This window comes from Harpia harpyja, chromosome 12 (genome assembly GCF_026419915.1).
Source record: "Harpia harpyja isolate bHarHar1 chromosome 12, bHarHar1 primary haplotype, whole genome shotgun sequence".
Lineage (NCBI taxonomy): Eukaryota > Metazoa > Chordata > Aves > Accipitriformes > Accipitridae > Harpia > Harpia harpyja.
The window spans coordinates 36,561,435-36,575,043 of NC_068951.1; the positions used below are offsets into that span (position 1 = coordinate 36,561,435).

General features: G+C 36.1%; 1 protein-coding gene across 7 annotated transcripts in view; it reads right to left on the reverse strand.

Annotated features, from left to right (window-relative positions):
- PIK3CA (phosphatidylinositol-4,5-bisphosphate 3-kinase catalytic subunit alpha) overlaps positions 1 to 13,609 on the reverse strand; it is a 50,900-nt gene that overhangs the window by 10,606 nt on the left and 26,685 nt on the right. For all 7 annotated transcript variants that reach the window (XR_008237726.1, XR_008237728.1, XR_008237727.1 and 4 more), the window contains 13 exons: positions 13,042 to 13,194; positions 12,799 to 12,933; positions 8,869 to 8,993; positions 8,323 to 8,404; positions 7,689 to 7,853; positions 7,023 to 7,126; positions 5,734 to 5,905; positions 5,286 to 5,392; positions 4,658 to 4,779; positions 4,039 to 4,117; positions 1,450 to 1,620; positions 794 to 911; positions 477 to 628 (listed from right to left, as the gene is read on the reverse strand). Coding sequence is in view for 4 of the 7 variants with exons in the window: in XM_052805161.1 (XP_052661121.1) it covers positions 477 to 628; positions 794 to 911; positions 1,450 to 1,620; positions 4,039 to 4,117; positions 4,658 to 4,779; positions 5,286 to 5,392; positions 5,734 to 5,905; positions 7,023 to 7,126; positions 7,689 to 7,853; positions 8,323 to 8,404; positions 8,869 to 8,993; positions 12,799 to 12,933; positions 13,042 to 13,194 (1,685 nt within the window). In the remaining 3 variants the exon portion in view is untranslated. The remainder of the gene's footprint in view (positions 1 to 476; positions 629 to 793; positions 912 to 1,449; positions 1,621 to 4,038; positions 4,118 to 4,657; positions 4,780 to 5,285; positions 5,393 to 5,733; positions 5,906 to 7,022; positions 7,127 to 7,688; positions 7,854 to 8,322; positions 8,405 to 8,868; positions 8,994 to 12,798; positions 12,934 to 13,041; positions 13,195 to 13,609) is intronic.

Sequence of the window (13,609 nt, forward strand, 5' to 3'; positions counted from 1 at the left end):
TTCTTAGCAGGTTCAGCAGAATGTCACAAACTACACAGGCCAGCTGAAGAGCTGATATCACAGCAGCTATAGGAGAGAGAAGTATTGCTGAGGGACCAACAAGGCTCTGATACACATTACACCTGACATTTAAGAATTCTCAGGTTTTGCAGTTATACAATCCCAAGAGGATTTTTTAAAGTGTTAAATAAATAATAAAAAAATCAGATATTTAAATATTTATCTTTATTCACGTGTGCTGACCCTGCAAAGCTAAAGTGAGGTTTCATGAACTGAAGGCCAGGTAAGCACCAAGATCACCTACTGATTTACAAGTGGATGGCTGATCTTCAACTAAAGAATTAGAACATACCCACTGCAAGCCAATTAAAATACTACTTTTCAGTTAAAAAGTCTAATTACTAAAGGTCACCAGTAGTAAATTGCATGTTAGGTACAAAATACACTGGAAGTAAAATGCTTAAAAAAAGGCTCACCTTTCAAACTCCCTTGTTTTGGTACATTCTTGGGCTCCTTTACTAATCACTATTAAAAAGTCTTGTGTTAAGACAAATGGCACACGCTCTCTTTTATAACCAAATTTTTTCTTCTTGTGATCGAGGAAGTGCCCAAAGTCAATGTGAAACAGCTTAGAAAGACAGAAAGGTATTAAGATTAGTAATTCTGTGTTTAAATGATGTCATAGTAAAATTGATTATTTACTTATAGTTCTGATGGATTCCCCGCCCCGCAACAAACTCATATCAAAGTGACAGATGACATTAGGCTATGTTTCTAGAAAAGCAGGTCTTACTTGTCCATCATCTTTTACCATGATGTTACTATTGTGGCGATCACCAATGCCCAGTATAAAGGTAGCGACACAGTAGCCGGCACAAGAACGTGTGAACAAGTCAATAGCTGCATCATACCTATTGAAAACAAAAAAAGGAGACATCTTCCTACAGATATTCTAATAATACGAAAGTGCAAATTTATTTTTTTTTTTTTTACTTCCCCCCATTAGGAAGGGCCAACTTCTATCTTCTCTCAATGAAGCAGAGTTCCCGGACTTTATCACTTTACCTAAGTAAGGAAGAAATTCAGCATACTCTGAAAACAGTAATACTTACAGCTAGATCACAGGACAGTAAACTAGCTATTAAAGTGACTGTCCCTCTTTTGAAGGCCAGCAGTTTCCATTGTGATGAGCTCCTGTTAAAACACAGACTTAAGCCTTATCATCATAATTCTACCTCCAACTTACACTTTAGTGCTGAGAAGTCACACAACCACCCAAACTCATTAAAAGAGCTACAAGCAGGAATACTAGGCAAACGAGGGCAGGGGGAAAAAAAACAAAGCCACAAACAAATGGACATAACTTCCCACTTCATGAACTTGAGTTCTCTTGAGGCTTCCATCAAAAAGAGCACATGAACAAGGAAAACAAGCAACAGGAAATCTCACATTTCTCCTTTGTTCTTGTCCTTGAGCCACTGATGCAATGTATGGCTGTTGAACTGCAACGCTCCTTTCAAGCCTCCTTTACACTGAATTTGCATGATCGTATGAGAGCTCCTCACCACCTCAATGAGTCCCACACAGTCACCAATAGACAAACAACCATAAGGCAACATCCTGAAAGACAAAAAGTGGGGTTTTTTGTTCATTTGTTTTTTAACAGAGTTAAGTTTTAAGACAGCAAGCAACAGGCATGTTTGATAAGGGTTATCAGGTAAGTGTCATATGTTACTTTAGGATATGAAAAATCTGTTTTAATGTTTTATAGGTGTATTATTGTTAGTCTTGTGGAAAAAAATGTACCAGATATTAGTACAGTAACGTGCCGGCCACTGTATCCACCAACGTCATTCTTCAGTTTTATATCAAGACAAAAGGTTAAGGCAAAATTTTATTAACATATTCTTGGGAGGCCTTAGGGAATACACTGGAAAAATCCTTAAAAAGGCATTCAGCATGATTTAACAAGATCTATTCAACTATATTCAAAGTGAAGTACTAGAGACAGAGTCTAAGCATTCAGAAAATGAATGTTAGGATTTCATGGGTTACTGTAAGCAAGTAACAGGTAATATTTTGTATATAAAACCAGCATGGGACCTTCAGAATTAGTTTCTGAATAGTACCTGAACATATTACAAAATTGTAACTGGAATCTACAGTCAGCAACATTACAATTTATCCAGATGTTAATGGACTAACTGTAAAAAGGTATTTATTCACAGATTATTTAAAGAACATCCTAAATTTAAAAAAAAAAGGATACTCAAAGGATAATCTCAGTAGCCCATTTTTCTCTTTACAAGTAGAAGAAATTAATTCCTCTGCCTCCCTTTTCTTTCACAGGTCTCTTTCCTCACCCTCCCCCACAGTCTGTATTTCTTGTCATGCTGAAAACATTTCATCTGAGAAAACCAAGTCAAAACTGGTCTTTTATTCAAAGACTGAAAGAAACATGGTCATTACCATGTTTAACATCCTATTAAAAGATCTGGGAGAAAGGGTCGTGTACCTAAAAGCAGCCCTTTTCTCTCCTGAAGTTTCCTTTTTTGAAGTGAAGTGTCACACCTATAGAATAAAACAGCCTTCTAGGAACACTGGAGAATCAAAAGTTTTTTGTGATGCCATGGTAAAAAAAAAAACAGAAAAAATAATGTATCATGGCTTTGTATTAGACCTAAGAATCTGTGGAACATCAGTGCAATATGTAGCCAGCAGCAGAGCTGACTGCTGGTGTTGCTGTGGAGGTGGGCTTCTCTCTGGATTAACATTACTTTATTTGCAGGTACTAAAAGTATATTTATATCTATCTATCTTTATATCTATCTATCGACACTTGCATTTTTAGACAAAAGTCTGATGTGGAGGTCAAAGAAAAACACTGACACCCATGTATTTTCTTAAGGATGTGGCATAAACTTTGGACGGTTATACTTTCTGTACCACAGAAAGATACAGTTCAGTGGCCTTAGTGGGATGAGTCACAATTTCTAGATCCTCAAAAGATTTTCTTTGTCCACTAGTATAATCTGTAGCTTGCTAAAGATTCAGAGTCCATCAGCTGCCTCATCTTGCATGCTCATTTCAGTCTTTGCAAGTTTCAAGTTTTTTTGATTTTCTTTTTTTTAAATCAGCCTGTCACTTACACCATACCTATTCAACTTCTCTTCTAAAGCTCCATTCTGCCTCTAAGAAGAATGGTGGCAAGAGATGGGAGAGGATGTATTTGTGCAGATTTCCATAGCTGACTACTCTTCAAGACATAGGCACGCACTGTAAACTTTAACTCTGCAAACCATTCTTGGACAAAGCCATAATTCTGTCACTCATTACAGTACTAGAGACAAAATAGCTACCCAGACATAAGAGATGATATAGACCAATAGGCCCCTTTGTCTAGATGAGGAAATGAGAACCAGGGGTGCAAAGAACATACTTGGTTTGACAGTGCAGAGGCAGCTCTGTTACAACACCACCTCAAAATCTTACCACACAGCAAATGCAAATTTGGAAGCATAACCTGTCTAGCACCAGTTTTCCAGAAGCAGAATAGTTTATATTGAATGGCATTCTGCAGGAGCTATTCTACCCACAGACTATTTAGAGGTGGAGAAGTTGCATGTGTATCAGACTGGGTAATACCTAGTGTACTGAAATGAAGATACCAGCTACAAAGATTAATTGCTCAGAGCTGCAAGTTTGGCAACTTGTTCAAAGCAAATCCTACAGATACAGTCAGCAGACCATAGTGTGGCCAGTGTGTGTTAGCTCTTGTATCCATTCCTGGTATGTAGATCCCTCATACTCACTTGAATGAGACTTAAGGATTTTTCAAGTACAATCTTATCTTACAGAATCCAGTAGTTCAGTTAACCAAAAGTTATTAAAAAAATTAAAAATCACTAACACATACAAACATGCCTATTTATAGCCTTTCATCTATTACCCTTGGGAGAACAGAAGCAATCTCTGGTAACAAACCAATGCAAAACCCATTAAGAACAGTATCGCTTGAGAATGACCTCTAATGCTTACCGAAGATCAAGACCCTGGTTTTGCCAGATGTTTTCCATAATTCTAATTATCTGAAGTGTCAGCATGTCCTGACGCAAGTCTGGAATAGTCAAATACATACAGATTGTAAATTTCATAACACCAGAACACTTTGTTACATCTTATTTTACTTTTCCCCCAAAAGTACGTCTAAAGGAAATGAGGCTTGCATGGTTTAGTGTAGGTTTTGTTCTCTCAATAAAGAAAAGCAGGTTTTAAATAGTTGAGGATGAATATAGATTTGTGGTGGTGATTTCAAAGCTGTTTAATAATATACACTAAAACCATGACAATAGAATTACAGATTACACATCTATAATATCTTGACATTTTCAAGTAAAAAGAACAAAGTATTAAATAGCATCATGTTCCACCTCAACCAACTGAGCATCTTAGATCAAACAAAATTTGTATGTGACAGACAAATACTTATTTGTGCATGCTTAATTTTTCTGGAAAAGAAAATTGCTTTGCTCAGATGATTTTTTTTTAAGGTTTTTTTTTTATTATATGTATTTGAGACGCTCAGAAAACATACTAAACAGTAGGTTAGGAAAACAAAAAGATATGTAGCTTTTGGATTACTCTTATTTTTCCTTACCGTCTCCATTTTTAAAGATTATCTCATTGTTCTGAAATAACAATTCAGACATAATATCTGGGTTTTCCCAGTTCAACCACAGTGGCCTTTTTGCAGATGACATTATCCTGCACTCCTCAAGCCTATAAAGAGATAAGATTTCTATGAAACAGGCACAATTTGATTCTCATACCATGTTTCTGTAATACTCCTAAGTTCTCCCTGTTTTCTTCAAACTCTTTGAACTAGTATCAAATTAAAATGCATGGGTAACCAACAATCAACCACTTTTACTTTCAGCTTCAAATTTAAATTAGTAAGTGCAATGTTAACCATTTGCTAAGCCAAACAGAAGAGTTGGCTATATTGTAAATTTTCCTTCGGCAGTGTGTGTTTGTTACAAATGGAAAAAGGACTGCAGTTCCTGTCACCTTAAAGGAGCAGCTAAGTGTCATGTTGTTCCCTAATTTGTTAAACCATTATATTGAAACTACTTCACTCTATGAATTACTCTGCTACAAATTTTATTCAGTTAACTTTGAAGATACTAACATTTAGTATGTTAACATTAACAATGTTGAGGTTAAATGTTAACATTACTAAGCATTTACTGAAAAATTTAGACAAATTTCAAAACTGAAGACAATACCGAAGATTTCCCAGTTGATGTGCAGGATTAAGAGGAGAGATAAAACCTTGTAAAGCATCCATAAAATCTGGCCGTCTCATTTGTTCAACAAGAAACTTCATCTGTACCTGATAAATAATCACATTCAGGTTTTGAGAACACTAATTACACATAAATGAAGGTAAGTATCAGATTTTAGCTTTGGTTTTAAAGCATGGTTTTGCACAGTTCCAAAATAAGCAACTCCACTTAGCCACGTATCACACGAATTGAAACCCTTAACTTTAGTTCTATTGCCTTAAGAGGTAGACAATGGCAATGCATACAGAAAATAATACAGCTTCTAAGATAACATAGGATCTACTGAAGTTAGCATTAATACTTTTCTATTTAATCAAATAAAACACAGTTCTAAGTAATTCCTGTGACTCAACAGCAACAGTTTTGGTACATGGACAGCTTATAATACCTTCTGGGTCTCATCTTTTTTTTCCTGCTTGAGAATATCTGTGAGGTTAATCAGCTTCTCCATAGCCTCCACCTGCCTGCTCAGATGCTTTAGGTACATGCCACACGCTCGACAATAGGACTCCAGAAGTAAACCAAACCTCTGACTTACAGTTTTATTGTGCATTTCGGACCTACACAGAGAGGAAGGACAGTTATAGATTAAAGACAAGACCACTTAGAGGTGCCAAAAATGAAGCTATATCTCTAACATCTTCCCGAGGGCTGCTTATGGATCCTTCTTCTCAGGTAAATAGCTTGTATTGACCTCCCACAACTCATCTCATTTTGACTGGACTGATCAGACTTCAGTACCTTTTACAACTAATTCAGCACAGAGGTTATAGGCTTTTTCCCCATTCCTTCTTGCTCCATCCTGTCCTTCTCTACCCTTTGCCTTTATTCACTGTAGTAAACCTCAAGCTTTCAATTCAAGTTCCAGATTTCTTTGCTGAGAGCAAAGCTAACCTGTTTCATTTTCTCCTTGTCTCATTTAGCCAATCCCAGGCTGCGGCCCCTCTAGTTTCCTTGTTCTTATCTACTCTCAGTCTTCGCACAGTCCTAAAATACATCCCCTCAAATAACTTAATTGAGCAACTTATTCCATTATCCTTGATGATACCCATGGGAAGTAGAAAACTGAAAGCACAACAAAGATTCCTTGCTTCTCTTTCTACATCTGATCACACTATCTTACAACAGCATTTTTAGGTGAGACCTAGCTGCAATCCAGTATGCTGTACGCTGATCTATGCTCAGCCTTCTCAACACCAGGAATTACGAAAGCCCATGTTACACTTAGTAAGGAAGAACACCAAGATATTTGGGCTATCAAGCTCTATAAAGTCTTTGGGTGGTTTTCTTCAAGCCTCAACTATTTGTAAAATTTTCTGGAAAAGACTGGTGGGGGATCTGGCATGAAAAATAAAGTTAAAAAACTTTATTAAAAAATAAAGTTGTAAACAGCTAACAATATGGGAGGCTTCCAGCAATCTTAAGACTACCCTGCTTTTAGAATAATCATCATTAGATAAAAAGAAGTACAAGTATCTATTATTAACTAGCTTTTGAAACTGCAAGGGATAACTTCTATTACCAGACTATGCATTCAAACTCTTAACCAACATAAAACAAACTTTAAGTGCTACTATTTTGCTAAGAAAGGACATTTAGTATGCCAAGCCTTTAGAACAACTAACTGTTTACAGCTAATAGGAATTCCACCACCCCTTAACGTGATATTAAGCTTACTTTAAATGCCAAAAGAAGAAGTGTCCTATCCTTTGATTGGTCAGTGCCTTCTTAAGTAAAAATCTCACAAGCTGATTATCTAAATACTGTTCATATTTCAGAACCTAGTTAAGGATAAAAGGAAAAGAAAAATATCAGCTGCAGTTATTATTTCTATGGATAATATATATAGAGTAAAGGCAGTTAAATAAAAACTACGTTTTACATTAATTCTTGTAGAATGACTGATCTTGGTATTAACACTTGCATGCGTTAAGATTTGAACTATATCTGCTAACAGCGCATTGGCTGCCTCTATTTCAAGAACTTACCATCTGATGCTTCCTTTACTGTTACCAAATATTTTAGCCTCAACTTGCTCAAAGTTTTGAGAAGATGCTTCTGCTCATACTTTCCCATATGTTAGGACAGCTGAAATAGCTGCCTGTTCCAGTTTGTAGAACAGTTCTGCATCTCTGCAAAATTTTGGCATTTAATATCAACAAGCAAAACCACAGCACTACAGGAAGTGAACTACATTTCATCTACTCCTACTAAATAATCCGCAATGCAAACAGGTACTTTTGATGACCTCTTTTCACATCATCTGAACCTTTGTTGTATTTTAAGCCTCTGTGATCATCGCATATACACAAGACATCAAGTATACCAAAATATGTTATGTACCTGTACTAGCTGGATTAAGTACTGAGACAGTTTGTCGTCTGTCAAGTACTTCTCTAGACACCGAACTGCAAAAGCTCGCACCATTGGATCTGGATAATTACAGTCCAAAAGCTCCATTGCTTGCTCTGGCTTGATTGGAGGCCAATCTTTTACCAAACAGTACATCTGCAGACAAGAAGCCCGAGCACATTACACACTTGCATTGATTAGGAAGAAGTTGTAATACGCAGCTGTTAGAAGGTGTCAGACACAAACTGCATCTAAGTAGAAGCTGTTTACTTGCCAGTCCTCTCTCAATAAACAATTTAGTATTAGTTGCCAGCTGACTTGGTTATTTTAATCAACTATAAAAAGAATGACAACAAAACCTCACATTTAACTGTAACTGACAAATCAGCAACATAAAGATTCAAGTAATGCCACCAGGAGGAAATCTTAAGACTCAGACTGAGCTGAAGAACAAAAACTATGGACCAGACTGATCAGTCAGTTATAGTGGCAACTTAAATCATCTCAGTTTTCATTCAGTGTATCATGCACACGTAACATGTTTTTACCTTCCAGAAGATTTCTTTAAAATAGCATATTTTAAAGCTTCTTCAAAACTTAGAACTAATTCAGTGCTATATGTTACCTGGGCCACTTCATCTCTAGAATTCCATTTAACAGACAAAAGTAATTTGGGCAGAATTTCTGGAGTATTCACGCAATAGTGTCTGTGAAAGAGAAAAAAGTTGTATGTACAAAATGTCATTTTTGCTTCAATAACCATCTACTATGTCCCCTCTGTCTTGCAACTTTTTCTTCCTTTGTCAGCAGAATCCAAACAAAACCATAAGGTAGTGTCAGGATCCATGCACGAAGGTAAAAGTGCAGTAATGGGGAAAATGTAAGCAAATTCAACAACTTACTTTTCTCCATGGGCTTATGCACCAAGACATACATTGCAGAATGCTTTAGAAAAAGCTTTTCTAAAACACTAACCCCAACAATACAAAATAAAGAAAAAGGGAGCAAAACCAAAGACAATCATGACAAATTTGGAGTGAATGGGGTGAAGTTTGACTGTGACAACATGGGTTTTACTTTGGGTTTTTGGTTTTTTTTTTGTTTTTGTTTTTTTTGGGGGGGGGGGTGTTTTTTTGTTTGGTTGGTTTTGTTTTTGGTTTTTCTTAAATACCTGTGGCTCCAGAGGAAGTCCTTCTCTTGCTCAGTGATTTCAGACAAAGGATCTCGTGTACATATGGCTCGCAGTTGTTCCTTGTCACTTTCTCTTAATTCGTTATCTCTAGCTATTCTGTTACTCTGCAGAGAGAAAGTGGTCCATTAACCCTCCACACATTTCCTTCTGTTGTCATACAGCATACAGGAAGTATTTTAACAGCATAGCAACACTTAAACTCTGTATCATGCAATACTATCTTGTTGTTTCCTTTTGTTATAACTGAGGACTTATAATTTAGACAGAGAGAGATGAAAGACCAGGCCTTTGATTTCTACAACCGCTTTTAGTCACTATTGGGACAAGAAGAGGTACATTTCAACTAAATCAGCTGTGGGGAGAAATAGCAACAGTTGACATCTAATGAACAACACAATGCAGCACAAAGTGAAACTGGTCATTTCTGTCTCCAGTTTTGAGATTGTTGAGAGCTACTGAAAGGAGTGAAAGAATCAGAACTGAAAAAGCAGAACATGGGGGATGAAGCTAGGTAAATAAAAGGTGGAACACTGTAGGAAAGCCTGAGTAACAGAAGACTGGAAAACATCAACAAGAATTAGTATAAGATATTCCCCAAACAGCACAGAAAACAGAACTGGTACACACTGAAATTAATTTTATCCAAGACTTCATTTATTAGAACCAGCTTAGACCAATGGCAGAGGTATTGAAACTACTACTACTTGATTTTTCACAGCTCATGTGCCAAGTTCAATTTTTCTCTTATACTTTCCATTTCTTAGTTCATTTAATGTGTTTTTCACAAATCAACATATGAAATGATGCAGTTTTTGATACAGAATCAATTGCACAGCAAAAAAGAGAAATCTTAAGCACCTTATGTTATAGCCTTTGGTATAATATACAACCGTAATTAACAAGTTTGACACTTAAGATGAAGCTATCCCAAAAATTGTACGAGAGTTGAACAGTGGTTTTATAGTGAACTCACGTTTTCACGCGTGTTTGATACCTACTACTACAAGGGAATAAAATAAACTCTTTTCCAAGTTCAAATTGTTTAAACTGTAGAACCACAGCATTTGACCTCTTGTTCTGCTCTTTCCCTTAGCAATTTTTACTAAGCACATTAAACAAGATAAGCAAGAACAAACCGAGCTTTGTCTGACAGTTTTGACGACAGAAATTTTCAACTGGTTGAACTAGTACTTCAAAACAGAAATACCTACATGTCTTTTACACAAAGTCTTTCCAATGTATCTAGCTTAAAAAAAACAGCTGAAGAAAAGAACAATGTGAAATTTCCAGGAAGGAGATCAAGGCACCCTTTAAAAGGTGGTGTTATTTTTAAGAATATGCACAAATACAGAAACAGTTGTCAGGTTATACCACGATACAATATCTACTTCAGACTGAAAGTTCCCTACCTTACATTTATCTTTAATTACATAAATTACGTGTTCTCATGATGGGTTCACTACTATTATACGGGAAAAGAATATTCTGGCCTTCAAGCTTTCATCTACCAATATTAAGGTATGAATCAACCAACTCACAGGGTTTTTAGTATCTTGCCCTGTTAGTAGTGTGATAGCATGATATCTTAGTGCACCAACATGGTTTTATTACTGTTCTCAAGCACATGGACTGAACTTAAAGGTGGGGGGAAATTATTCAGGACTACTGTCTGTGGCACAGGAAAATTTTTAGAACACATTCTTAAATATTACGGTAACAGATACAGTGCAAGTAGCAAAGCCAGAGTCATTCTGTAAGGAAGTTAATGGATAATGACTTTATAATCAGCCTGCTCCTGACATAAGATCAAATAGTTCATATTGAACAAGCAATTAATTGCACGTATTCATCTTGATTCTGAAAGAGTCATCCTAAAAAGTAAGTGAAAGTCAAAAAAGTATAAAATGTACCTGCATAGTGGGTCAGAAAGATCATAGTTTAGGTCAAGCCCAGAAGGAAAATGCATTTATCCTGTTGCGGTCAACACCAAAAACTTGAAATTCTATGAATTGTGGGACAGTAAGTTAGATTTAATATTTGAAAATTCTTTCATATTTGAGATATTAATGGACCTATAAATGATCTCTTCTAAGTATGTATTAATGGATTTTAAATGCAGTGTAATGCATTTCAAGGTTAAACAAAAAAGTTATGCTCTTTGCATCATAACGAAGACATTTATATAGAATTCATACCTCAGTGACTGCTTTGCTGACTTTGACCATTTCAGTCAAGCATTTTTTACCTCTTTCAGATATGGCCAATGCCACATAGTAATCTAGTATCCAATTTCTGAATGAGTAATAACACATTGCCTTTTAATTACCTAAATATAGTTAACATTACAAACAGCTATAAATATGCACAGTACCTGAATATAGAAAGTTTGGCTTCAGACCTGAAGATACCACACATTAAAAGATAAAGGGGACAAATACAATACTAAGAGATAACTAGTGATGTTAAACTTACCAAGCATTTAATGAAATATGATTTAAGAAAGGATAAGTAATAAGAGGATTTTGGCAGACAAGGAGGGTTTAAAGAAAAGCAGCATGAATAATGAGAAAGTGAGACCAAAGCAGTGATGCACAGTTTGTTTCCCTGTCAACTCAGTCACTGATGTAAATAGGCTTTCTCCATGTTTAACCACTAGACCTTCTTTTATGGTATTGTAAGGATTACCACAAAAAAGACATAATTTGAGACTTTATTCTACCTCAGAATTTTGGGTTTTTTAATTGTAAAGTGTAAGTTGATCATTACTTTGTCACTGAAGTGAGAGCTTATTCTCCTCACCATTTTCTACTTTTTCCTACAGATGGAACAAAACAATGAGTTGAGCATACACAAGCCCAGGTAATAGGCTGTGTTATAGCAAAGGAATGTTATTTACCAAGGAGCCAGCTGTCCTTAAACATTTATTAAGAGCCCTGCAGCACTGCTCAGTCACAATATATACCATAAGCAGATATGCCACTCTATGATGGACTTCCTGTAGAGTATCAAGGGAAATCAAATGCCTACAACCCTTTGTTCAAGATATGTTGAGATGGGACTATTATAAATAATCACCAGAGTTCCCAGACTGGAGGCTTACTAACACCTACGCACTTTTTGGTACAGCGAAACTTTCCACCCCGAGACTCTTCTTCACACAGACCACAATGCTCTCTTGGGGAAACTCTCAAGTCTTTGAACCAACCTCCAGTAGAAAATGTAAAACATACCAACTAATTTTACAGCCTTGTCTTTAAATACATAGCATTTTTAGCCTTATTGCTTTTCTTTTTTCTCCTTTTAATCATCCAACAAGTGCTTTTAAGAAAGTGCCAAACCTCACCAAAACGCCAATCGTCAACACACAGGTTCTCTTTGTAGAAGAGGGGAGATAAAGGACTACACTCGTGTATGCCAACCAATTCCCTTAAAATTCCCTGTACTTATGGTCCTAGCTAGCCCATTAAACAGCCAGTAGAGAGTTATAAGCACCTTTGGATTACACAAGAAAGCCCATCTATAAACATGAAATTGTAACAAAGAAAAATAGCATCACTGAAGGAGAATTACAACTTTTAGAAAGTTAAACTAAGTAGTTTAGACATCTGAATCAGCGATATAAAAATGTCAAAAATGCCCTAACGGTTTGCACGGTAAGACAGTTTCTCTTTAAAGTGTTTTCATTGGTCAGTGAAGCATTAGGTCAGTTTACTGGTAATATAAAGAAAGGAAAATATATTACTCACTCTGCTAAACACAAAACAAAAAATTGATTTCTTGATTTTACAATAAATCAGGAAATAAGAAAAAAAGTTTTCTTTATCACTAATATACTGAGTAAAATAACTAATTAAAGTAAAAAATACTTTCATATTTTAGTAGCTAATCTTGGAAGGGAATTTGCCTTACCAGCCCTGCATAGCTGTAGTTAAACCCCAGTTCACGTGATATAGTCCAATTGGCATGCTCTTCAATCACCGTCATATCTGGAAACTTTACAGGATTGCTAAACCAATCAAATTCCAGCTCTAAACATGGAGTTTCCTATGTAAAGGAAATTTAAATTACTTTTTCTGTTGAATGATACTAATTAGAATACAGCATATTTTGAACATGTCCTCTTAAGGAGGAAGCTCACATGCAGATAGTTACCTTATTTGGATTCGATCCAGTAACACCAATAGGATTCAACAAATCCTCCAGCCCATGAGGTACTGCCCAAAGATTCAAAGCCATTTTCCCAGATACAAGAGTGTCTGTGTAATCGAACATGTTTATATTTCCCCAAGCCAATGGACAGTGCTCCTTAAAGAGATTAAAAGATGATTTTTTCAGGGTCATCTATTAATTACTGCAGAGTAAGTCAGGAGAAATAACATTTTGACCCCAGAGCAAGCTGTTACACTCCCAGATTAGCAGAAAGCAGGTTGTGGAAGCTGTACCATATTTTTCTATAAATGACTGTCATGGCAGTCGTTTTTGCAAAATGATATCAAAACACTTGCAAACACATGCTAACATCTTCCTCACATCAAAATAACTGAAGATGATGGAAAGAGGGTTTTTTTTGACAAGACAGAGACTTTTCACCAAGGCCTGTAGTGACAGAACAAGGGGCAACAGTTCTAAACTGAAAGACAATAGGTTTAGACTGGACATAAGAAAAAAATTTTTTTTATGATAAGGGTGGTCAGACACTAGAACAGGTTGCCCAGAGAAG